A 24,040-nucleotide genomic window follows, 5' to 3' on the forward strand; every position below is an offset into this window, starting at 1 on the left:
ACAGCTTTTCCTGTTTTCTTCTGAAGCTGGAACATGTTTTGGTCTTGCAGTGGTGTGTGATATGCTTGGTATGAGGAAATGCTCCACTGCCCAGCAGATGTATTCTAAAAAGGGAAGGGACAGCATTCCAATAATGCGTGAATTAGGCTTTGCAACATGCTCAGCCACCCATTCTGTTATAATCACGTATACATTTGTTCATCTTGTAATCTCGTAAAATTGTAGATTTAGCATAAAGTTTCAAGTTTAGCATAAAGTTTCAAGTTTTGAGGACACATCATCAAAAATAGGGAAAGGACTTGGGCATGGTGGCACACAAAAATAGAGAAAGGACTTGGGCATGGTGACACACACCTTTGATTCCAACTCTTGGGAGGCAGAGACAAGTGGAACTCTATGAGGTCAAGGCCAGCCTGGGCTACAGAGTGAGTTCCAGGACAGCCAAGAGCTGTTGCACAGAGAAACCCTGATAGAATAGTATTTTCCTAAATGAAAGTATTTTATAAGACCAAAGAAAGTTGGGATTTGAGAATGGTGATGGAATAATATGTCTGTGATCATCAGTGACAATATCCATTTCAAGAATCCCTTTTTTCTTTGTGGTTCATGCCTCTAATTCTAGCACTTGGGAGGCAGAGGCAGTTTAATCAAACAAACAGCCAAAACGTCCCTTTCTTTAAGTAGACTAATTACAAAAAGGGCATCTCTTAGAAAGGCTTAATTCTTAAAGTGTCTTGCTTAAAACTGGGCTAGTATTGCATGTTGTTCCCATCTGAACTGCTGCACAGTGTGACCCTCAGCTAGAGGTGACCTCCCCTAGGGAGGAGAATGAGAGGCAGCAACACTCAAAGCCTTTGACATATGTTATACTTTGTTCAGCAATTTTTGTTGCGTTGTTCCACATAAAGTGAAGTTCTAAAGGCATTTAGAGAAAGTTTTGTGAGCCTGAGAGATGGCTTAATGGGCAAAGCCTTTGCTTAGCCAGCCTGCTGACCTGAATTTGATCTCTCAGAATGCATGTAAAGGTGGAAGGCGAGAACTAACTCCTCAGAGCTGTCCTGAGACTTCCATGCACATATTCCTCCCATGTAGAAAGTTGCCAGACTTGTCCCTAATTGACAGAGACGAATTTTGTCATGCACATTGGCAAACAGAAGAAAGATTTGGGGTGAGGCAAATTCGAGAATTTCCAAAGTATAGAGACAGATTCTTAAAGAATGCTCATTCATTCACATTATTAAACCAGGATATGAAACTTGCATTCTTCTAACTTGTTATTATACAATTCGAACTTAAAAGTTACCTTCTTATCCAGATTCTTTAATGAGAAGAGGAGCCATACTCAAATGTCTTAAAGGACAGCTAATAAAAAGCCTTTTATATGTGTCTTTTTTTTCTTCTTCTCCTTCTTCTTTCTTCTTCTCCTCTTCCCCCTCTTTCTCTTTCTACTTTTCTTCACATAACTGGGACAAAACTCCGGGACTTGTGTGTGCAGGGCAAGTGCTCTGCCGCTGACCCATCTTCTCAGTTCTAATTTCACCTTTTCTTGGCTTTGGTTCTGTTTTTTCAAGACAAGATTTTCTCTGTGTAGCCCTGACCATCCTGGAACTCACTGTAGAACAGGCTGGCCTTGAACTCACAGAGATTCACCTGCCTCTGCCTTCTGAGTGCTGGAACTAAAAGTGTGCACAACCTTTGCCAGGCTAATTTCACTTTTATTTTTAGACAAGATCTCGTTGTGTTGCCCAAGATGGCCATGAACTTCCAATCCTTCTGCTTCACACCAGCTCTTCTTTTTCTTTCTTTCTTTCTTTCTTTCTTTCTTTCTTTCTTTCTTTCTTTCTTTCTTTCTTTCTTTCTTTCTTTCTCTCTCTTTCTCTCTCTCTCTCCCTCCCTCCCTCCCTCCCTCCCTCCCTCCCTCCCTCCCTCCCTCCCTCCCTCCCTCCCTCCTTCCTCTCTCTTTTTCTTTCTTTCTTTTTTTCAAGATAGGGTTTCTCTCTTTGGAGCCTGTTCTGGAACTAGTTCTTGTAGACCAGGCTGGCCTCGAACTCACAGAGATCCACCTGTCTTTGCCTCCCAAGTACTGGGATTAAACGCGTGCGCCACCACCGCCCGGCTCACAGCAGCCCTTTTTTAGTGTCTACGCCCTTATTCCCAATCTCTTCCTTTTCTTTCATTGATTTTTCGAGACAGGGTTTCTCTGTGTAACAGTTCTGGCTGTCCTGGAACTCTCGGTAGACCAGGCTGGCCTTGAACTCACTGAGATCCACAGGCCTCTGTCTCCCAAGTGCTGGGATTAAAAGTGTGCACCGTCACCGTCCGGCCTCCTCTTTCTTGATATAAAGTCTTTCTATGTAGTTCTGGCTAGCCTGGGACTCCCTTTGTAGAACCAGCTTGTCCCAAACTTGTACAGATCCTCTTACTTCTGCCTCCCGAATACAAATGTGCACTACTGTGTGCTGCCTTTATTGTCTCCATCCTTATTTATTTTTTTCAGAATTTTAATCGGGTTGCCACAGTATTGCAATGAACTCTGTACTGTCAACACCCTTGCCTACTTAGTACTTATTTTTTTTATTTCTTTGATAGTCATCTATGCCACCAACCTAACAATTTTTTTTTATTATTCTGTTGCTTTTCATTGAGTGAACTGCTGAGCTACCACATTATACTACAGAATATTTTTTTGGTTGACTCATTAATCTTTGTCTTAATGCTAAGAATTGTGGTTGAAGAAGGGGAAGTTCTTCAGCTTCTCTCTAGTTTTGCTTCACAGTGGGAAATTAACAGATTTACTCATGCCTTTGACCCACACTTTTTTTTTTAACTTAAAGTGGATTCAATGCATGCAGCACTGAATGTGTTTGGCAAGTGTGTGCAATTGACGCTTCATTTTTAGAGGCAGTATTGTAGCATTGCACAAACAAGCCAATTTCCTTCTTAACACTCACCGCCTGTGGAGAACGCTGTAGGTGACGGACAGGTAAAAAGGAGTTCAATGTGCTTATTCTCGTGCTGCCTTGAAAACTGTGAATCAATGAAACTCTTTTAATTGATAGATTTTCCAAGAGGTAAAGAGCAGTGATATTGCTAAAACCTTCCGCAAAGCCATCAACAGGAAAGAAGGAATCTGTGCTCTGGGAGGAACTTCAGAGTTGTCCAGTGAAGGAACACAGCATTCTTACTCAGGTAATAATGGAATGGGTGTGCTTTAGTCAGTACAGCACTTAGCAGGTACATACTATGTTGCCCTAAAAAGCTTGTTTCTCTAATTAAATATTCTAAGTAGTCTTGATGGCATAATTGGTCTTGGGTCAGATATTTGCCAGAAAGTCATGATAGAAAATTGTAGCTTTTAAGACACATAGTGAAATCTATGTAATGATAGTCCTTATTATCATGGAGTTATGCAGTAATGTTAATATTTTTATTTTTTTATTTTAAAATATTTTAATAAAGTCCTGAATATTTTGTAACTTCTCTAAGGGTTGTTGAGCCTGTTCTTTTGTTCTCACTAATTTTGTAATGATTCCTAATAGCCACTGCGTTGCTTCCAAGTGTCCTAAGAGTATGGCCACATATTTGTGGTATTTGATAGCAGAACTATACAGCAGTCGTAGGTTTGGGGGCCAAATGATTAACAGAGAGTTAATTAACAGTATGAACTGATTTATTGTTACTTAATGTAATTTTAGAGGAAGAAAAATATGCTTTTGTGAACTGGATAAACAAAGCTTTGGAAAACGATCCTGATTGCAGACATGTTATACCCATGAACCCAAATACTGATGACCTGTTCAAAGCAGTTGGTGATGGAATTGTGCTCTGGTAAGATGCGAGTTAGTTTTGTCTCCAGATGTCCAAAGATAACCTCCACAGAATGAATGTATTTGGTTATGTATGCTTGCCTGTTTGATGTCCGGAAAGGAGAGAGGACAATTACCCAGGTTTTGTCTTTTTCATTCAATATCTAAAGCTGTCTGTAAAAGTAAAAATCAGCTGTAATGTAGAGACGTCTTTATAAGATAGAACTCTCAGCCTCCTATTTCTCCTCATCACTGAGCAAACAGGACATTGCCACTTTGTCAAACTTAAGTATGTCAGTATCTATTTATTCTGAAATACCTTGACTTCCAAAGGGAAAAAAGAGGCTAGCTTTCAGTTCTCATTCTTCAGTGCCCTAATTCTGGGAAAAAAAAGCTTTTGTCCCTGTGGCTGCCCCAGAGCCAGTAGTATCTTGGCAAAAATGATGTAAGATTATCAACATTGTCCATTACTGCTCTTGGTCTCAGAGACAGTTTTCCACAGTGATCTAAAATATGCTCCATAATAAATTTTGGGTTTCTTTTTCTTTTCTTTTCTTTTTGGTTGTTCAAGACAGGATTTCTTTGTATAGCCTTGGCCATCCTAGAACTAGCTCTATACATCAGGCTGGTCTCACAGAGATCTGCCTGCCTCTGCCCCCTACCTCTGCTGGAATTAAAGGCATGCACCACCATGGCCTGGCCAAATATTGGGTTTTTGTGCAAGCCCTCCCCCTCAGTAACCCTGTGGCTAGAGTGTAGATAGTCAAATCCTTTACATTTCAGTTTCCACTGTGAGCTTCATAGTATCATATACAATTTGAGCATCCCTAATGCAAAAACCCAAATCTGAAACTTTTGTGTTATTTTTGTTATGTTTATTAGCATATGCTAATTATACATGATACTGGGTTTCATTATGAACTTTTCATATACATATAGTATATATGCAATCAATTTTGATCATATTCCTAAATATTGTCCTTTCCTATCCTATCCCCTCCCACTCCTACTGATTCCCTTCTGCTTCCCATTTCACCCCCTTCTACTTTCTTATCTTTTTTTTTTAGTGACCCAGTGAGTTTCATCAGGCTTACTTACAGGAGCAAGGGTTAAAGGTTAGTTACAGGAATATCGGAAACTTTTCAAGTTCTGATAATGATGCCACAGTGGAACACTCCACAGCTGGCCTTAGGTGACAAATGATAGTCAAAGCATAGGTGCTCCCAAAACACTGCATAAAATTGCCTTCAGTGGCACAGTGTATGCCTAATATGTTCATGCCCTTGGTTTCCAAACTTGGCACTACATTGGGCGTGGTGGCATATGTCTGTAATCCCAGCACTCACGGTGTGGATAGAGAGGTGTCTGTGAGTTTGAGGCCAGCCTGGTGGACTACATAGTGAGTTCCAGGATAGCCAGGGAAGTATAGCAAGGTCCTGTCTCAAAAGAAAAAAATAAAAAGAGAAAGAAAGAAGAGAAACAACAAAACATTAGCACAACAAAAAGCAGAATTTATATTCAAGTTGTAGATCTGTATGTGTGTATATGCATATGTGTATATGAAATATGAATAAAATGTTTATTCTAACTAGGATGCCCCAGTATGTCATTATGTATGTAATATGCATTTTGGACACATGTAGTTTCTTGTGGTGAACATGATGGAAGTCATCTATTACATTTTGTATTATTTTTATTATGTGTGTGCCTACATGGGTTTATGTGTACGAAAAGTGTAAAGATACCTGTGGAGGTCAAAAGAGGGCATAGGGCATAGGATCCCCTGAATCTGCACTTACAGGCAGTTGTGAGCATTTACAGGCAGTTGTGAGCAGTGTGGGTGCTAGGAAGCAAACCTCTGCAAGAGTAGTAAGTAATCTTAACTATCTCTTCAGTTCCAAATCTACTGTATTTTTAAGACTGAATGAGGGGTATTTTATAATAAACTTTAACAATGGTGAAGATTTACAAACTGTTGTTGTTTGAGACAGGATCTCCTGTGTCTCAAGCTAGCCTCCAACTTGCTAGGCAGTCTACACATGACCTTGAACTCCTGATTCTTCTGCTTCCATACTCCAGTGCTGGGAATCAAAGCTTCTCCATATCCCAATTATGTGGTTCTGGAGGATCAAACCCACGGCCTCATGGATGCTAGTTAAGCACTCTAAAAAACGAACTACTTCTCTTAACTTTAGAGACTCTAAAAGTAGATCAACTTTTGTTTGTTCATTTCAGCAAAATGATCAACCTTTCAGTTCCTGATACAATTGATGAGAGAGCAATCAACAAGAAGAAACTTACGCCCTTCATCATTCAGGTCTGCCACATTCCCTGTGTCCTCCTCCGTGATACCATGGTTTGAAATAGAGGCCATATCTTCTGTGTTCTATCTGCTCTACTTTAATACGCAAGAGCAGCTCTGAGTGGGGAATGATCCTGGATATTTTATACAACAAGCTGGGACTCAGAAAGGCTTGGAGAACTTGCTGAAGTTCACGGAGGCACAGATCCTCATTGAACTTAAAGCCCTATCTTCCTTTTATTATTACCTATTGTGTTAAGATATTGCCGAAATAAACAAAATGACATAAGCTATTACTTAGCTCGTATGCTGAAGGGGTGAAGCATTTTTCATTTTCCAGCCAGTGAGTAGTAGATTAGTATAGCAGCGTTCCTTGGGGCAGGACTGTCCCTTGAGATGTGCAGGTTGTGTGCCATGTGCTGCTGGACTCACATTTAGGCAATTTTAGAAACGTGACACTAGTCATGTGGATAGATTTACTTTGGTTACTTGACTTTTTACTTTAAAATCAGCAGAATTCAAGGCGACCAAAAAAAAATATATAAGTCCACTTTCTATAGAATTCTACAAAAATAATAAGAACAAGGCGGAGATTTGCTGCTTTGCTTTTTAATGCAGAATTCTGTTTGCTGTGAATGTTGGGGTAGATGGAACTAATACCTCGTATTGATTTCTTAGTGTTATTTTCAGTGAAGGCAAAAGTAGACTGGGTGGGGAAAGAAAGGTCAAGAAGTGTATAATTTGGCTGTCTTGCAGGAAAACTTGAACTTGGCACTGAACTCCGCTTCTGCCATTGGGTGTCACGTTGTGAACATTGGTGCAGAAGATTTGCGGGCGGGGAAACCTCATCTGGTTTTGGGACTGCTCTGGCAGATTATTAAGATTGGCTTGTTCGCTGACATTGAATTAAGCAGGAATGAAGGTAATAGAACCCAGTTGTTATTTTGAAAGATATTTATGAGTGATTTTTTTCCTCTTTCTCTTGCATTTAGCTGAAGTGAGAACATGTTAACTAGAGCAAACACAGAGCTGTTCAGGAAAACAACCCGTATACCTGTTTTTTAGCTGTTGCGAACATATGCATGACAGTTCATATTTGATTTTACTATAAAGATGCAGCAACGCAGAGATTGACTCTGGTGTCTACCTCAGCCTCTCTCCACTTAGGGCTTTTTTCTGTGTGGGGGGGGTCATGTGGGTGAGAACACGTGAGTATATGGGTTTATGGGGAGGAGGACATGTGATTTACAAGTGTGTATGCATATGTGAGTGGAGGCCAGAAATCAACATAGAGTGCCTTCCTAAAACACTCTCCACTGTGGTTTTTGAGACAGAGCTTTCACTGAACCTCCAGCTTACCAATTTGGTAGCAAGCCCCAGGGATCCTTCTGTCTCCACCTCCCCAACAGTGGGATTACAGGTGCACACCACTGCCGCCAGCTTTCTCCAGTGTTGTGGAATCCAAGCTCTGGTCCTCATACTTGCACAGCAAGCAATCTACCAGCAAGTTCCTCTCTCCAGTCCCAGCACAAGGTCTATCACTGAATCTGGAGCTCACCAGTTTGGCTAGACTGCTGGGCAGCAAGCCCCAGAGGAGCCCCTGCTTCCATTTCTGCAGTTCTAAGAGTACAGACTTAGGCCGCCATACTTGACTTTTTCACATAGGTGCTAGCAATTGAACTCCGGGCCCCTGTGTGTTTTCACAGAAGCTTCTTTGCTGATTGAGCCCATCTCTTCAGCACAGATTCTGGGTGTCTCAAAGCTAGAAATCAGTTGTAGTAGAACTTACATCTATGTTACCACCGAACAAAGCGTCAAAAGACTGTGTGAAACTAAGTATGCTGCTCTCTGCCTGTAATCCCAGCGTTTGGGGCAGGGAGATCATGAGATTGAGGCTGACATGGGTTTTCTCAAAGTAAAACTCAGAGAGAGAGAAAGCGGGGGCGGGGGGAGCATGGCCACTAGCACTTCACATAATGACTGAAGGGTTTATGTCTACAAGCTCTGGCGGCTTTGCTTCGGGATGGTGAGACTTTGGAGGAGCTTATGAAATTGTCTCCAGAAGAGCTTCTGCTGAGATGGGCCAACTTTCATCTGGAAAACTCAGGCTGGCAAAAGATCAATAACTTCAGTGCTGACATCAAGGTAACTAAGCAAAGCACCAGCATTCAGGGAGTTGTAATGACTCATGAGGTTTTATTCCTTTTTAACAAAGCAAAAATTATACGGTGTCACCAAGCCTTGCTGCCTCTTGTGTTTTGAGAAAGACTCTTGCTGTGTAGCACAGGCTGTACTGGGCATCACTGTTGTAGACAAGGCTGGCCTCAAATTTACTGCAATTCTGTTTCTACTTCTTGAGTGCTGCCATACAGACACATGCCACCATAGCTATATGATTCTATTTTTCTTGGTTTTGTTGTTTGTTTTGTGTTTGTTGTTTGAAGCAAGGTCTTCTGTAGCCCAGGCAGGCCTCAGATCAGCTATGTAGTTGAGGATGATATGAGTTGTCATACTCAGTTTTGTGGGGGATTCAGAATTAAACCTAGGGTTTTACACATGCCAGGCAAGCCCTCTAGTAACTGAGTCCAGTTTGGTTTCTTTCAGATATGATTTCACTTTGTATTCCTGGTGGAGCTGCAGCTCACTGTGTCAGCCAGGCTGGCTTCAAATTTTGCAATTTTCCTGCATCTTCCTAAAGAATATATACAGGCATATACCAATGTGCATATTCAGTGGAAATCTCTTTTTTAATGTTTTTGAAAAGCAAAAAAAAAATTACTGCATTTGTTGGTCATGTGAGGCCTTAACCTCAGTACCTGGCTTAGTGGGAGAGGGGGAGAAATGAATTTGTTTTGCTACATGTATTCTGATCCTAAAAGGTTAAATGTTATTTTACCAACCATATTTGTATCTCTTTTAAGACCTTCAGTTCTACTTTTAATTAAATATATAATTAACACGGCAGATGTTGTCTCTAGAGGTTGATATTTATTGTTCTTTGTAGTGATATAATGTGTTTATTTTCTCTTTCCCTATGCTTCCGGGATTTCTGCTCTTCTATTTTATGCTTGTATTATCTGTCAAGCTTCTTGACTTCAGTAATTCAGTGAAGGTACAGAAACATGCACTAGCTTTATTGTGTTAATGACATCAATACATTGGAAAGCTTTAACAAAATCAAATTCAAGACAGATGGACTTTTCTTGGTAAAGATCTCTCAAATAAGAAGACAGAGAAGAATGCTATCTATTTTCACACACACACACACACACACACACACACACACACACACACAAGTGATCCGAATGTCCTTGTCACCACAGGACAGTAAGATGCAGTTCCTCTCTGCACACGTGATCACACTGATATCTTCAACTCTTTTGTAGGACTCCAAAGCCTATTTCCATCTGCTCAACCAAATTGCACCAAAAGGACAGAAGGAAGGTGAAGCACGGATAGATATCAACATGTCAGGTTTCAATGTAAGTATGGGTATTCTTTTAAATTCTACAGTCCTATACTGATGTTGTTTGTTTCTTGTTTTCTTTGGTTTTGTTGAGACAAGGTCTTGCTATGTAGCCCTACCTGGCCTAGAACTTGCTATGTAGAGCAGACTGGCAGACTCATAGAGGTCCACCTGCCTCTGACTGCTGGGATTAAATGCAAGTGCCACACCCAAATAATTTTGTTCAAAATTTCTATGTACCTTCATATAGTGGTGTTGATGCTTTTAAGAATTTTTTTTTAAAGGATATGGTACATGTGACTCACAAGAGACAAAGGATCCTGATTTATTTAGATCATTTGTGAGTTCCATAATTATGGTGGTACTGGATTTTGTGAATGATGTAACACTTTTAAAGCGAGTATGGAGAAATACATACTCTGGTTTATTCACCATGCATAGGGTTAAAGTCCAGTCTGTTCATTATGGGGAACTATTTGGGGTATCCTGCCCTCTCTGGAAATACAATTACAGGCATGCTCAGAAGTGTGTCTCCTAGGTCACTCTAAGTCATGCTGACAGTCAAGGTGAGCCATCACACCAGCAAATCCTCCCTATTTGATTTTTCCTACTACATTCTTTTGTGTCTTGCCCGAATAGCCATCTGGGATTCGCCACTGGCTCTAGAATTTGGGCTAAATTGATCTTCTTAGATCTAAATTCTTACAAAATATTGCCCATTTCTTTCAATCTACCCCTACAAACCTCTCTTCCCACCTCCATGCTGATGTCTTCTACTGCTTCAAACGCCTGCTCCCTGTTTTAGTTTTTATTTACTTTATTGTTGTTGTTTTTGTTCTTCTTGCTGTTGTTGTTGTTCTTTTTTTTTTTCAAAATAGAGTGTTTTTGTGTATCCTTGGCTGTGCTGGAACTTGCTCTATAGACAAAACTGAAGTTAAAGTCACAGAGACACTCCTGCCTCTGCCTTTGAAATGGTGGCATGCACTACCACTGCCCAGCCCAAACATCCCTTTCAACTCCAAGGGTGTGCTTGCTTGTTTTTTCAGATATGTTTCTTTAAGTAAAAAGTAAGGGCCTGGAGAGATGGCTCAGCTGTTAAGAGTGTTTGCTACTCTTGGTGAGACCATAGTGATCTTCCCAACACTCACTTCAAGTAGCTCACAACAACCTGCATCCAGGAATTCTGCATGTTCAGACATATAGGGGTGGAAGAGACTTCAAAAAAAAAAAGGTTTTTCTGAAACTACACCTATTTAAAATTGAATCTTCAAAGAATTATGGCTGAAAAAATGAGTAACAGTTTCCCCCCCCCTCTGCATTTTGGCATGAGAAATAATCCCAGTAAAGGAAGTGCTTTATTCATTCTTTAGACATGTGTTCTGGCGCCATCTTGGGGAAATTAAAGGTACTACAAAACCTGTGCCTCCTGGTTTTACATTTACAAATGATTATATAAAAAGTACCATGTGTTAACTGAAGGAAAGTACAATCCATTTCCCAGCCTATGATTATAGGGGCAATTTACATATATTTTCGGATGGCCTTTCAAAGATGTCTTCTTTTGCTTAAACAGGAAACAGATGACTTGAAGAGAGCGGAAAGCATGCTTCAACAAGCAGATAAATTGGGTTGCAGACAGTTCGTTACCCCTGCTGATGTTGTCAGCGGAAACCCCAAACTGAACTTAGCTTTTGTAGCTAACCTCTTTAATAAATACCCAGCACTTACTAAGCCTGAAAACCAGGACATTGACTGGACTCTACTAGAAGGTAATGTAAAAGTTTTCTGTAACTCTAATGTGCAGTCTGTGGCATAAAAACCCAGAGGCCTAAGATAAATGCTGCGATGCCAACCCTGTGAGTTGCTTTGTCCATTTGGCTTTTGCGAGAATCTGCTAAAAGCAAATGCAGTGCTGAGTGAGAACTGGAAACTGCCGGATAGAGATGGTGACAGAAATAAAATTTGCAAATAAAATCGTTAGTGTGGCTCAGTGCCAGCACTCTTGTCTAGCACAGCCAAGACTAAAAAAGAAAATAAAAATCCAGGGTACTATCATGAGACTAGTTAGTAAACAAATGTTTCGTTTCAGTTTTTACTGATATATCTTTTTTTTGGGGGGGGGGTAAGGCAGGTTTGAGTTTTATTAACCCCTACATTTATTTATTAGGAGAAAGGAGTCTTTTGTTTGTTTGACTTTTTTAACCTAGTCATCTATTTTGAGTCAAGCATTCCATGTGTCTCAGGCTGACCTCGAACTCACTATGTCATAAACAATGGCCCTCAGTTTCTGATTCTCCTGCCTCCAAGTGCTGGGATTACAGGTATTATCTGCAGTTTTAAGAGTGTTACAGTCATGCACCCTAGGCAAGCACTCTACAAACTTAGTTACATTCCCCAGAGCCCTGCAAGTGGTTGTGAGACAGTATCTTATCCTATAGTGGAAACTGGTCTGAAACCAGCTACATAGTCTAAGATTGGCCTCGAACTCCTAGCGATCCTCTTTCTTCAGCCTCATAAAGACTGAGATTATAGACATGAGTCCCGAGTCTAACTAGATCATCTTTTTAAACCCACCAGAAAGATAAACGACTACATGCTGAATTTAGCCTATGTTTTAGTAAGTGTATTTCAGTTATCCATAGTCACAGTGACATACTATCATGTGGTAATTATTAGATCAGAATAAAGCACATAAAATAAATGAATATATGCACTGGTCCTCTCTGTTTATATAGAAGACATTTAATGACTGAACGCATTTTTGTGGATGTTTTAATAGGAGAAACTCGTGAAGAAAGAACTTTTCGTAACTGGATGAACTCTCTTGGTGTTAATCCTCATGTAAACCATCTCTATGCGTAAGCTACCCTACTGCTATTATGAAGTTATGAACATCATGAATGTATTTAGCATAAATAATGACAATTCTGAAATTTTTCTGCATGTTCATTTGTAGCAACTATTCATATTGCATATTAATATTTCATATTAGTGATTTCAATTGTTATTTTCCTAATGCATGAAAGTCCAAATTTTTTCTTTGCATGATCATTGACTGTAAGAAATAGAATATATAAATTTCTTGATGGTACCTTAGGGAACAGGTACTTTGGGTTTCTTAAACAGTCTGGGAATAGTTATAGCCAACTACCCATGATTCCTTAAGGCCTTTAGCTTCCTGGCTAGACTGTTTTTGCTGATATTCAATGGTGTGTATCCTAACTGGATTCTCTTTCTTCACTATTTTCCTACCTTCTGCCATTCACTACCTAGTATTAGTTTTGTTCATTGCATTTACTGATTGAGAAAAGTATGAGTCATGGGTATTGTGACTTTATAGATTTTGTTTGATCCGTGTTACTCCTTACAATTATTGATGAAGTTATGTTTTGAATTGTTAGTGACCTGCAAGATGCCCTGGTCATCTTACAGCTTTATGAACGAATTAAAGTTCCTGTGGACTGGAGTAAAGTTAACAAGCCTCCATACCCAAAGCTGGGAGCTAACATGAAAAAGGTAGCACATCTGGAATTTTCTTCATTTCTTTCTTTTGCTTCAAAACCTCTTGACCATAAGCTGCTTCTTGAGGATAGGAACTGCATCTTGACTTTGAACAGATTCCTGCCATTACACAACACACATGCACATGCACGCACACATCCATACACTGTGCACGTACTCACAGAGGGGTGGGAGACAGAGCATATGTAGGTTGAACAAATGACAATCTTTAACCATTCCTTTCTTTTTAAACATTTGCAGTTAGAAAACTGCAACTACGCAGTTGAATTAGGGAAGCATCCAGCTAAATTCTCCCTGGTTGGCATTGGAGGACAAGACTTGAATGATGGGAACCCAACTTTAACCTTGGCTTTAGTCTGGCAGCTGATGAGAAGGTATTGTGTACAGTGTTAGCCATAAAGCTTCATAGTAATACGGGTCTATGAATTCACCCTTAGTATGTTTTCACAGATTTAAATTAATCATTTAGTTCATGAAATACATTTCTGAGCTCATTGTACTTAGGCTCTGAAATGAGTTTTCTGTGAGTGTATGTTGGATCTTTACTGGGAAATACCTCCTTGTGAGTTAGATAGAACTGTAGTTGTTGCCAATCTTTCAGAGAAGTCTGCTGTGTAGAGTTCAGTCTGATGCAGGGTCACTCAAGAAAATTGTCAGATGGGCCGGGCAGTGGTGGCACACAGCCTTTAACTCCAGCTCTCAGGAGACAGAGGCAGACATATCTCTGTAAGTTCAAGGCTAGCCTGGTCTACAGAGTAAGTTCCAGGACAGGCTCCTATGCTACCCAAAGAGACCCTGTCTCAAAAATCTAAAACAAACAAACAAAAATGTCAGTTGGGGTATGACTCTAGCTCAGTGGTCCATGATATACTTAGCCTGCATGGAGGCTGTTTTCAGACCACCAAAACAAATAAGTTGTCAGAAGCCCAGAATGGTGACTCATACTTGAAATCTCAGCATCTAGGAGTCTGAGGAGGGGGATGACAAGTTGGAGGCCAGCTTGGTCTACATAGAGAATTGTAGGACATCCTGAACTATAGATTGAAAAATTGCCCCAAAGGAACAACCCCCTCCCAAAAAGTATAAGAAAAAATAGGAACATTTATATGTATCCAGTTGAAAATGAAGATCTGGGCCAGCAGGATGGCTCACTGGTTAAAGGCCTTTGATGACCTGAGTTCTGTCCCTGGAACTCACATGGTGAAGGAACAGAACCATCTCCTGCAAATGGTTCTCTGACTTCCATAGGTATACTATGGCATACATGTATCCACATGCATATAGTAACTATAATTTTTAAGAAATTGAAGAGTCCTTTATTTTGGTATATTTTTAATAATCCTTTGAGAATTTCATATATGTATGCAATGAACCCTAATAATATCCAACCCCACTTCTAGCCCTTCAAACTCCTGCTGGATTTCCCCCACTTCCCCTTCCTACTTTAATGCTTTTTAAAAATAGCCCACTGAGTTCGATTAATGCTGCTCATATATACAGTGTGGGACAATCCATTTGGAGCATGGGTTACTATTAGGAGCTACACCCCATGATAAAATATTGGCTGTCACCCAGTGGCATAAACTGCTGATGATCCTGTATGGGGCTTCTGCAGGCAACCACAGCCACTGTTGAGTTCTAAGTGCAGCAGGTCCAGATGATGCTGTTTCTCAGCACTCTTTACTGAGTTCTGGCCCTTACAGTCTTCCCATCCACTTGGAAAATGAACATCTCTTAAAAATAACAGCCAAAGCATTCATTCTGCGTAGGTATCAGCCGAAGCACAGGGTATGAGGCGTATGTGTGTGAGTATAGCATGGCTCATACCAGCTCAGATGAAGGCCAGAGATTAACTGTCGAGAATCACCTTTCGCCACCCACTGTAGAACCTGGGAATGAAATTCAGGACGTCAGACACAGGCATAAAGTTGCTTTACCCAATAAGCCATCTTGCCAGCCCCCATGAACTCTTCATGATAAAAGTGTACATGAGACATTTCTATGTTGCTTGCGTTTTTCTTCTTCAAATAGATTGACTTTCTTTGCTGATTCCCTTAGATACACCCTTAATGTTCTGGAAGATCTTGGAGAAGGTCAGAAAGCGAATGATGACATCATTGTAAACTGGGTGAACCGAACACTGAGTGAAGCTGGAAAGTCAACTTCCATTCAGAGTTTTAAGGTCAGTACACTGATTATTATACATTATATTTGCTAGATAATAGCAATCATTTTAAGGATATCTTTGGGTTTGTTTGTAAGAATTATTGTTGAGCTATGCCAAGATTTTTCTTCCCTTGCCCAGGCTTATATCAAGAGCACATAATTTGTAAGTAGTGAAATTCTTAGACTTTTTGTTCCCTTTTTTTAATAGGACAAGACGATCAGCTCCAGTTTGGCAGTTGTGGATTTAATTGATGCCATCCAGCCAGGCTGCATTAATTATGACCTTGTTAAGAGCGGGAATCTTACTGAAGATGACAAGCACAATAATGCCAAGTAAGGGCAGTTGCTCCATGTCGTACGAAGAACACTGGTATTATAGCCAGGGAATCCACTCTAATTTGGGTTCTCTCCCTGGATAGTGATGGCATCTGGAAAAGATCTCTTTACTTTGAATGGCTTTATTGAGATCCCATTCACAGACATACAATTCACTCATTTAAGTACAGTATCTAATGGTTTTGACCTTGTTCACACTGTTTCATCAATCACCACAATCAATTTTAGAACACTTAGCAAATAGTAACAGAACCTTCCTGAGCATTGCTCCTCATTGTCACTGCACTCTACTCCTGAGCACGCAGCAAACAACTTAGCTTCTAGCTGTGCTTGCCTATTCTTGACCATTTCATCTCTTCACTATTTACCACCAATTATATATCCCTGTCACCAACATCTCCCCATTTTACCCCTCCACATAAATACCCAAGCCTCTGTCCTTTAGTAAGAATAACTTTATGGAGCCCACACAAGACAATGAAACCTATATAGCCTCTATATGAATGCAGTTCTATCATTTGCAACAGCGTGGGTGACTATGGAGATGAATGTCAAACACAAAAATACAAATATGGTGTGATCTTATCTCTGTGAGGAGAAATATTATTTTCCACCTATATTGTTATTTTATGTGTGGGAGTGTTTTGCCTACAGGTATGCCTGTGTACCACTTGTGTGCCTGTTGCCTGAATAGGCCACAAGACTGTGCCTTATCCTCTGAAACTGGATTTCCAGATTGTTTTGAGTCATCATATAGGTACTTGGAATTTAACCTGGGTTCTCTGGAAGAGCAGCCAGTGAGCCATCTCTCTAGCCCATAAGGGAAACATGTTTAAGCTTCAAATTCATCACAAAAAAAGATGAAGAAAACTTTTATTTTACAGGGTTCAAAGGTTTAAAATTAATTTAAGAAAAATTATAAGTGTCACCAACACGGATCAGCAGGTAAATGCTCTTATTACAATATCTGATCCCCAGTACCCACATGGTACAAACCAAGAACTGACTCCTACAAGTTGTTCCCTAACTTCCATGCATACGCCATAAGTACGCATCCCATATACACAGGCACACACAAATAAATAAGTACAATCTTTAAGATTTAAATGTATAAAAACAAATTAAGAAACCAGACATTGTGATACAAGCCTAGAAGTCCAACTACTCGGGAGGGTAAGGCAAGAAAAGGGCAGATTCTCAGCCAACCTAGGCAAAATAGCAAGACTCAGTCTCAAAATAGGAAAACACACAAGAAAGGATGGGGTGTAGCTGAGTGGTATAGGGTTTGGGATGAATAAATGAGGCACTGGGCTCCATCCTTAGACCCAACCCACCCCATTTTAAGAACCATGTATGTTGGGTGTAATGACATATAGCACTAATCTGTGCACTCTGCCGTCTGAGGCAGGAAGATGATGATTTCAACAACAACCTGGGCTACACAGTGTGACACTGTCAAGAAACAAATAATCAACAAATAGACAAAGGAAATTAGCAATGTGTCTAACCTGCAAGATTTTAAACACCCGCTTTAGGGGATTATTGGGACAATTTAATGCAAATATGTATGAACTTCAAACAAGGCAAAGACAACACTTAAAAGGATGGCTGACCATACTTTAGAGAGTTTGTCTATATCTTTTAATTTATTTAAACATATTATCCAATTATGCCTCTGTTATTGCTATGAGTCAAGCACTCTTCAGTCCCCAAATCAGCAGGGCACACTTGCTATCCCTTACTAGAAGCCTGAGTGTTGGAAGTTTCTTACATTATAGCAATATGTAGGTCTTTCCACCATTTCTTTCCTTCTTCACTAAAGACCAAGACTGTGCCCTAGTTTACTAGGAGACCCATGATAACTCTACCAATACATGCTGATAACCAGTTCTCAGCAGTGCTTTGTAGGAGAGCAAAGATGCTACCCTCAAAATCGTGGAAATTATGCACATCATTTCTTTATTCTTTGAGAAGTATTTATACTGAAAACGTTGTATTTTAATATCCATAAAGATTCCTGTAGCAGCATATTGGAAATGCTTTTTGAATCATTTGAGGTTTGATTCTGCCTGTTCTCTTAGCTGCACATTTTAGTCATTTTATCTTATACTTTGCCTGTCCTTGGCCCAACAATTCTCTATGTAGCATGCAGATCCTCACATCTAGCTCTTGCTTCAGTATCTGGAAGTACCTGGTGCATTGACCTTAGCACTTGAGTTTTACTTCAGGCACTTAATGTTTGGGAAGTAGCATAAAAAAGTCCCTGAGTTCCATTCCCAGCATCACACTCACCAAAGAAAAGTGTCTGTTATCTCATTACATGGAACAGAGAATTTTGTAATTGATTGTGCATTCATCCTGGGTAATTGCACACACACACACACACACACACACACACACACACACACACACACTTCATTTTATATGACATCAGTGCTTAAAGCTTTTGTTTTTACTCCACATCCACATTTGGAAGAAATGAGTAAATAAAGTCCAAAATAGTAGACAGTAAAAACTTAGTATAACTTAAAGCTGGAGAGATGGAGGCTCAGCAGTTAAGAGTGCTTGCTATTCTTAACAGAGAAGCTGGGTTCAGTTCCCAGCAACTACATGGTGGCTCACAAACCTCTATAACTCTGCTTTCAGGAGATCTAATGCCCTCTTCTGACCTCTTAAATCACCAGGAACACATGTGGTGCCCATTTTTGCATGAAGAGAACACACACATACACATAAAATTAAATAAATAAATCTCATGTTTTGATTTAGTATAAGTTCAAAAATCAGTTCCAAACAAAAATAAAACAGAAAACAAATGTGTAATTATTAATAGGTACTTTCTTTTTTTTTGAAACACTGTCTCACCGTGTAGTTCTGACTACTTTCAAACTTATAGCGACCCTTGGACCTCAGCCTTTGCTTCCAGAGTGCTAGGGCAATAAGCATATGCCACCATGCCCAGTTCCCTGATTTGTACTTTCAATATAGAAATTTTGTATCCCAGTCACCAGATTGTATAAGAGGAAATAGATGGTGTCCTTTGGGCTGGAGACCTGGGTCCGTGATTAAGAACACTGACTGTTTTTCTAGAGGACCTAGCCTTAGGTCCCAGTACCTACAGGGCAGCTCACAACTTCTGTAACTCCAGTTTCAGGGGATCTAATACCCTCACACAGACATACATGCAGACAAAACACCATAAGAACAAAAATTTAAAAAAATCATTTTAAAAGGTTCAAAGGTTAAAAAAAAATTCAAAGGTATCCTTGGCAAAGAAGACTCTTATCTTGATTTTTGTCTCTTCCAAATCTAGGTATGCAGTGTCAATGGCTAGAAGAATCGGAGCCAGAGTATATGCTCTCCCTGAAGACCTTGTGGAAGTAAAACCCAAGATGGTCATGACCGTGTTTGCATGTTTGATGGGCAGGGGGATGAAGAGAGTGTAAAATAACCAATCTGAATAGAACCAACCTTACTCACAGGTGCATGATTAGCCAGTCAGATATTGCCAGGTGAAGTGCTCATGACTTAAGGAATATGTGGTCATTTAAAGGACTTTCAGTTTTGATTAACAAGTCTAGCTCATCATGACAGCCTTCTGGAAAGACTTTTAGTAACAAGCAATTCCTCTTTTCCTTCGAGCTGGATCTGTCCAGCACACCCGAACATGCTCACAACAGACCGTCTGCTCTCTCCTCCTAGAATGCTGCCCTTGATATTTCCTGTAGCTGTGTATTATCTCTCCATGTATCTTTTCACTCTTAGGATGTCCATCTCTTGAGGCTTGCTTACATGGGTAGATAGGACTAGTATTAGCTTGCCATTTTGCTTTCCAAGACCTACCAGTTCTTACTGAAGAACTGTGGTCAGATACTATGTGGAGAGGAAGTGTCCTTTGCTTACTTTGTAGTGCTGAAAATCTGAAGTTAACTGGCTGTGTGGAATGTACTAGAAGCTTTTCTCATTCGTTTATTCTTAAAATCAGTATCTTTTTACAGTATTCTTTCTACATGATTATTTTTTGTACATTTAAGAATATTTTGATTACAGTCAACAAGTCTGCTGATTTGCTACGTTTTTAAGGGGCTTCAAGTAAATATGAAAATAAGCATAGACTATAGATGGAAGAAAATGGACCATAAGGTTATATTTTCCCCTCACACCCAGGCTCAAATCAAATGGAATATTTTGTCTTCAATGAATCAGTTCGACACTTGCTTCTTTGGTCTGTAAATTTAATCACAGAACTCTCTTTCAATCTAAAATTCTGCTGAACATGACACTTAGGAGGAGGAAGTGAGCTCAGTATTTAGATGATAATTCAATAAGCAAAGAATGCCAAATGAACAATAGATTTTTAAATTCAACACCTATAACAAAGATGTGGTTATGAGAAAGAGAATGTATGTATGTCGGACTTGATGTTCTCTTGCTTTGTCAAGCTTTTTGCTATAGTTCTCGAGATTATTATGTTATTCTAACTCTGAAACGTGATGTAATTTGGTAGCAACTTAGTAGTTCAAATAAAGGCATTTGCATAATAATTAGTCTCTGGGTTTTTTATTTGTTTGGTTTTAAATGTTTGTTTTTATTCCTATTGTATGTTTGGGGGTAGATGCCTGTGGCCTGCAGAGGTCACTGTTTCCCCTGGATCTAGGGTTACAGGCTGTTGTGATCTGCTAGAAGAGGGTGCTGGCTATGAAACTTGGGTCCTCTGAAGGATCAGTAAGTGCTCTTAATGACTGAGCCATCTCTCCAGTTCACTGTTTTGCTTTTGAGATAGGTTTCCTTGTGTACTTCAGGATGGTTTTGAACGTGGGTTTTTCCACTTTGGTTTGCCTTACTGCCAGTTTTGCAGGTATGCCTGCCTTAAGTCTCTGTACTTCTGCCCCATACCAATAAGACTATGTTGACCTAAATTTCCTCCTTTTTTCGTTGCATTCTATAAAATCATTTGTATTAGATTCTATTATGATGGTTGAATTTGAGGTGTGCAACTAAGGACAATACAAAAAATTGAACACGTAATGGTTTCCTCTAATTTTCCAGATATTTTGCAGTAAGAGTATATCGCTCAGTAGAAGAGAACTATCCATTCAAAAGGTGTTGGGCTCAATCCTCAACCCCCTCAAAATATTTTATTCATTGTCCCTTCCCTCTTCACCTTTAATCTTTTCAGTGTACTTTAAAGTACAGACATTGAAATGGGAGAATCTCATTGGCCAGGGAGGAGAAATGGTTAAGGCAGGCTTTTTATTTATTTATAATAAAAATTTCCACCTCCTCCCATTTCCCTCCTCCTCTTCACCTCCCGCTCCCCCTCTCTCTCCAGTCCAAAGAGCAGTCAGCGTTCTCTGCACTGTGGGAAGTCCAAGGTCCTCCCCACTCCATCCAGGTCTAGGAAGGTGAGCATCCAAACAAACTAGGCTCCACAAAGCCAGTTCATGCAGTAGGATCAAAACTCAGTGCCATTGTCCTTGGCTTCTCAGTCAGCTCTCCTTTTGTCCACCACGTTCAGAGAGTCTGGTTTGATCACATGCTCCATCAGTCCCAGTCCAGCTGACTTTGGTGAGCTCCCATTAGTTCAGCCCCACCTCAGTGGGTGGGCACACCCCTCACGGTCCTGACTTCCTTGCTCACGTTCTCCCTCCTTCTGCTCCTCATTTGGACCTTGGGAGCTCAGTCTGGTGCTCCAATATGGGTCTCTGTCTCTAGCTTAATCCGTTGCCAGATGAAGGTTCTATGGTGATATGCAAAATATTCATCAGTGTGGCTATAGGATAGGGCCATTTCAGGCTCCCTCTCCTCAGCTGCCCAGTTATCTAGCTGGGGACATCTCCTGGGAACACTGTTAGAGTCAAGTCTCTTGCCAACCCTAAAATGGCTCCCTTAACTAAAATATATACTTCCCTGCTCCCATATCCACTCTTCCTCCATCCCAACCATCCCATTCTCCCAAGCTCTCCCCATCCTCCCCTTCTCACTTTTTTTCTCCCCAACTCCCCTTATCCCCACCCCACCCCCACCCCCAAGTTTCCAATTTTAAGGCAGGCTTTCTTAACCTCTTTACAGTTGTCACTGGGTGTGGATAACGTTCTCTGAGAGGTTAGGTAAGGTGGGCCTTCCTGTGCACTGCAGGAAGAATAGAAGCATCATGTAGCCACTGTCTATTGGATACCAAGGCCATACCCCTGGATGTATCCATCAGAGTCAGTTTATTCCTGGGATATCAAATGAGCCTTATCAGACAAGCACAGAATTAGGATGCCCTTTTAAGGTTTTGTGTGATTGATAACATGAAATCCAGTCCTTTTAGAATCTACTCACATGACAATGCCTTAAAATAGTTTGAATAAGCATGGTGATAGACACCTGTGGTTACAACACTTAGAAGGCTGAGGCATAAGGATGACCATTTCTAAGACAGCCTCAGCAGCTTAGAGAAACCATGTTTCATAAAGAAAGAAAGAAAAAGAACGGGGGGGGACACATGCTTTTATTCCCCTCATTCAAGAGGCAGAGTCAGGTGGATTTCTGTGAGTTTGAAGTCACCCTGATCTACAGAATGAGTTCCAGGACAGTCAAGGCTACAAAGAGAGACCTTGTCTCAAAACACAACATGAAACAAGGGGTTTTATTTATTTTTTGTTGTTGTTATTGGAATTCACTAGGAATCTTAACAGAATACCTGCAGGTCACTGACAGATATTCTACCTCTAAGAATAAATTAGAAAAACAAGTGAATAGGAAAAAAATACATAAGGAAATAGAAAGACTACTTTAAACAAAAATAACAGGTAAGTATGACAGCATAGCCCAATCACTGACAAACAGATATTTAATCACCAACAGGAATGAACCCTTTCCAGGGGAAGGCAATGACGATATTGCTGACCTGAAGTACAAAGTCACCTGTGTGGACAGGATAAAGAACCTCATGGACTCCATTGTTCTCCTTCCCCTTCCCTCTGGTTCTTCTATTTCTTCTACCTAAGCAGCCAGGAAATAAGTGAGGGATAAACAAAACCAGTGAAGTCTGAGCGTTTGACCCAAGGCTGGGTCCATCAGCATGCATGTTTTCATAAGAGGAGCCGCAACTGGGAAAAAATACTGGGGATGCAGATTACAGGAAATGGAGGCAGCAAACTCCACACTGATGGTGGCCTTTAAAAGTCAGTTGCAAACCTGCTGGTGTGGCTCAGCAGTTAGAGCCTGTGTGGCAATTCTGAGAGCACAGATTCCACCCCCAGCTCTAGATAACAAAGGCTATTATAACCACTCCTGCCTTGGGATTTCAGTGCCTTTACTCCTTTATTTTCTACCATGGAGCTGGTCTCAGATGGATACTCCTGAATCAGACATCCGTAAGAAAAACAAATTAAGTAAATATTTTACAGTAGCCTGTTTTAATTGGGCCTTTTTGTCTGTGTGATTCTGATGGTGTGACCTCATATGCTTTTGCTGATCCTGGAGACAATGCCCTACCCAAGACCTAGACATAATAAATACTCCTTGGATTAGTGCCTTTCCCGTGCAAAAACGCAGAAGTCAACTCACCCTCCAACTCCAACCCCTTCACCAATATTTCCCTAGGCCTAGTCTCCCGAGGGCCACCCACTGAAATCATTCAAATTAGCCAGTCTTTAATTGGCTCACCTTCCTACCTACACAAATCACAACAAGGGGACTTTTCTATTACTCACTAACCTATCCCTCCCCTATATCAACCCTCCATCCTCAGTCCACCCTAGTGCTTCCCAATGAGGTCAACTTCTCTCTTAGAAACTATGAATTGTAAACTGTGTTTTCCAGATTCGCTATATAGGATCTGATGCCCTCTTCTGGAATGTAAGAATATATGCAGAGGGCTAGGGATATGGCACAGAAGTTAAGAGCCCTGGCCATTCTTCCAGAGTCCAATTTCAAGCTACCAAAACATGGCTCAGAAAGATCAGTAATAACGAAAGTTTAACTTCTTCCTTTCCAATTTGAATCCCCTTGATCCCATTATGTTGTCTTATTGCTATTGCTAGAACTTCAAGCACTGTATTGAAGAGGTATGGCGAGAGTGGATAGCCTTGTCATGTTCCTGAGTTAAGTGGGATGGCTTTGAGTTTCTCTCCGTTTAATTTGATGTTAGCTGTCGGCTTGCTGTATATAGCTTTTATTATATTTAGGTAAGACCCTTGTATCCCTAATCTCTCCAAGACTTTTAACATAAATGGATGTTGAATTTTGTCGAATGCTTTTTCAGCATCTAATGAAATGATCATATGGTTTTTTTCTTTCAGTTTATTTATATGCCAATGAGGAGCAGAAGGAGGGAGAACATGAGCAAAGAAGTCAGGACCACGAGGGGTGCACCCACCCACTGAGACAGTGGAGCTGATCTATTGGGAACTCACCAAGGCCAGCCGGACTGTGACTGAAAAAGCATGGGAT

The 24,040-nt window shown here is 40.4% G+C and overlaps 1 protein-coding gene across 6 annotated transcripts in view; it reads left to right on the forward strand.

Annotated features, from left to right (window-relative positions):
• LOC142840185 (plastin-3) overlaps positions 1-20,142 on the forward strand; it is a 92,200-nt gene extending 72,058 nt beyond the window's left edge. For 3 of the 6 annotated variants that reach the window (XM_075956750.1, XM_075956747.1, XM_075956751.1), the window contains exons 4-17: positions 3,060-3,189; positions 3,696-3,828; positions 6,042-6,123; positions 6,865-7,030; positions 8,111-8,253; positions 9,194-9,220; positions 9,495-9,590; positions 11,148-11,343; positions 12,354-12,432; positions 12,976-13,090; positions 13,337-13,470; positions 15,155-15,278; positions 15,471-15,595; positions 18,912-20,142. In XM_075956750.1, the coding sequence (XP_075812865.1) occupies positions 3,060-3,189; positions 3,696-3,828; positions 6,042-6,123; positions 6,865-7,030; positions 8,111-8,253; positions 9,194-9,220; positions 9,495-9,590; positions 11,148-11,343; positions 12,354-12,432; positions 12,976-13,090; positions 13,337-13,470; positions 15,155-15,278; positions 15,471-15,595; positions 18,912-19,044 (1,683 nt within the window). In that variant the 3' untranslated portion in view covers positions 19,045-20,142. The remainder of the gene's footprint in view (positions 1-3,059; positions 3,190-3,695; positions 3,829-6,041; positions 6,124-6,864; positions 7,031-8,110; positions 8,254-9,193; positions 9,221-9,494; positions 9,591-11,147; positions 11,344-12,353; positions 12,433-12,975; positions 13,091-13,336; positions 13,471-15,154; positions 15,279-15,470; positions 15,596-18,911) is intronic. The other 3 variants (XM_075956752.1, XM_075956748.1, XM_075956753.1) reach the window with 1 other exon arrangement.
• The last annotated feature ends 3,898 nt before the right edge of the window (positions 20,143-24,040 follow it).

The sequence above is a fragment of the Microtus pennsylvanicus genome, chromosome X, assembly GCF_037038515.1.
Source record: "Microtus pennsylvanicus isolate mMicPen1 chromosome X, mMicPen1.hap1, whole genome shotgun sequence".
NCBI classification, from domain to species: Eukaryota; Metazoa; Chordata; class Mammalia; order Rodentia; family Cricetidae; genus Microtus; species Microtus pennsylvanicus.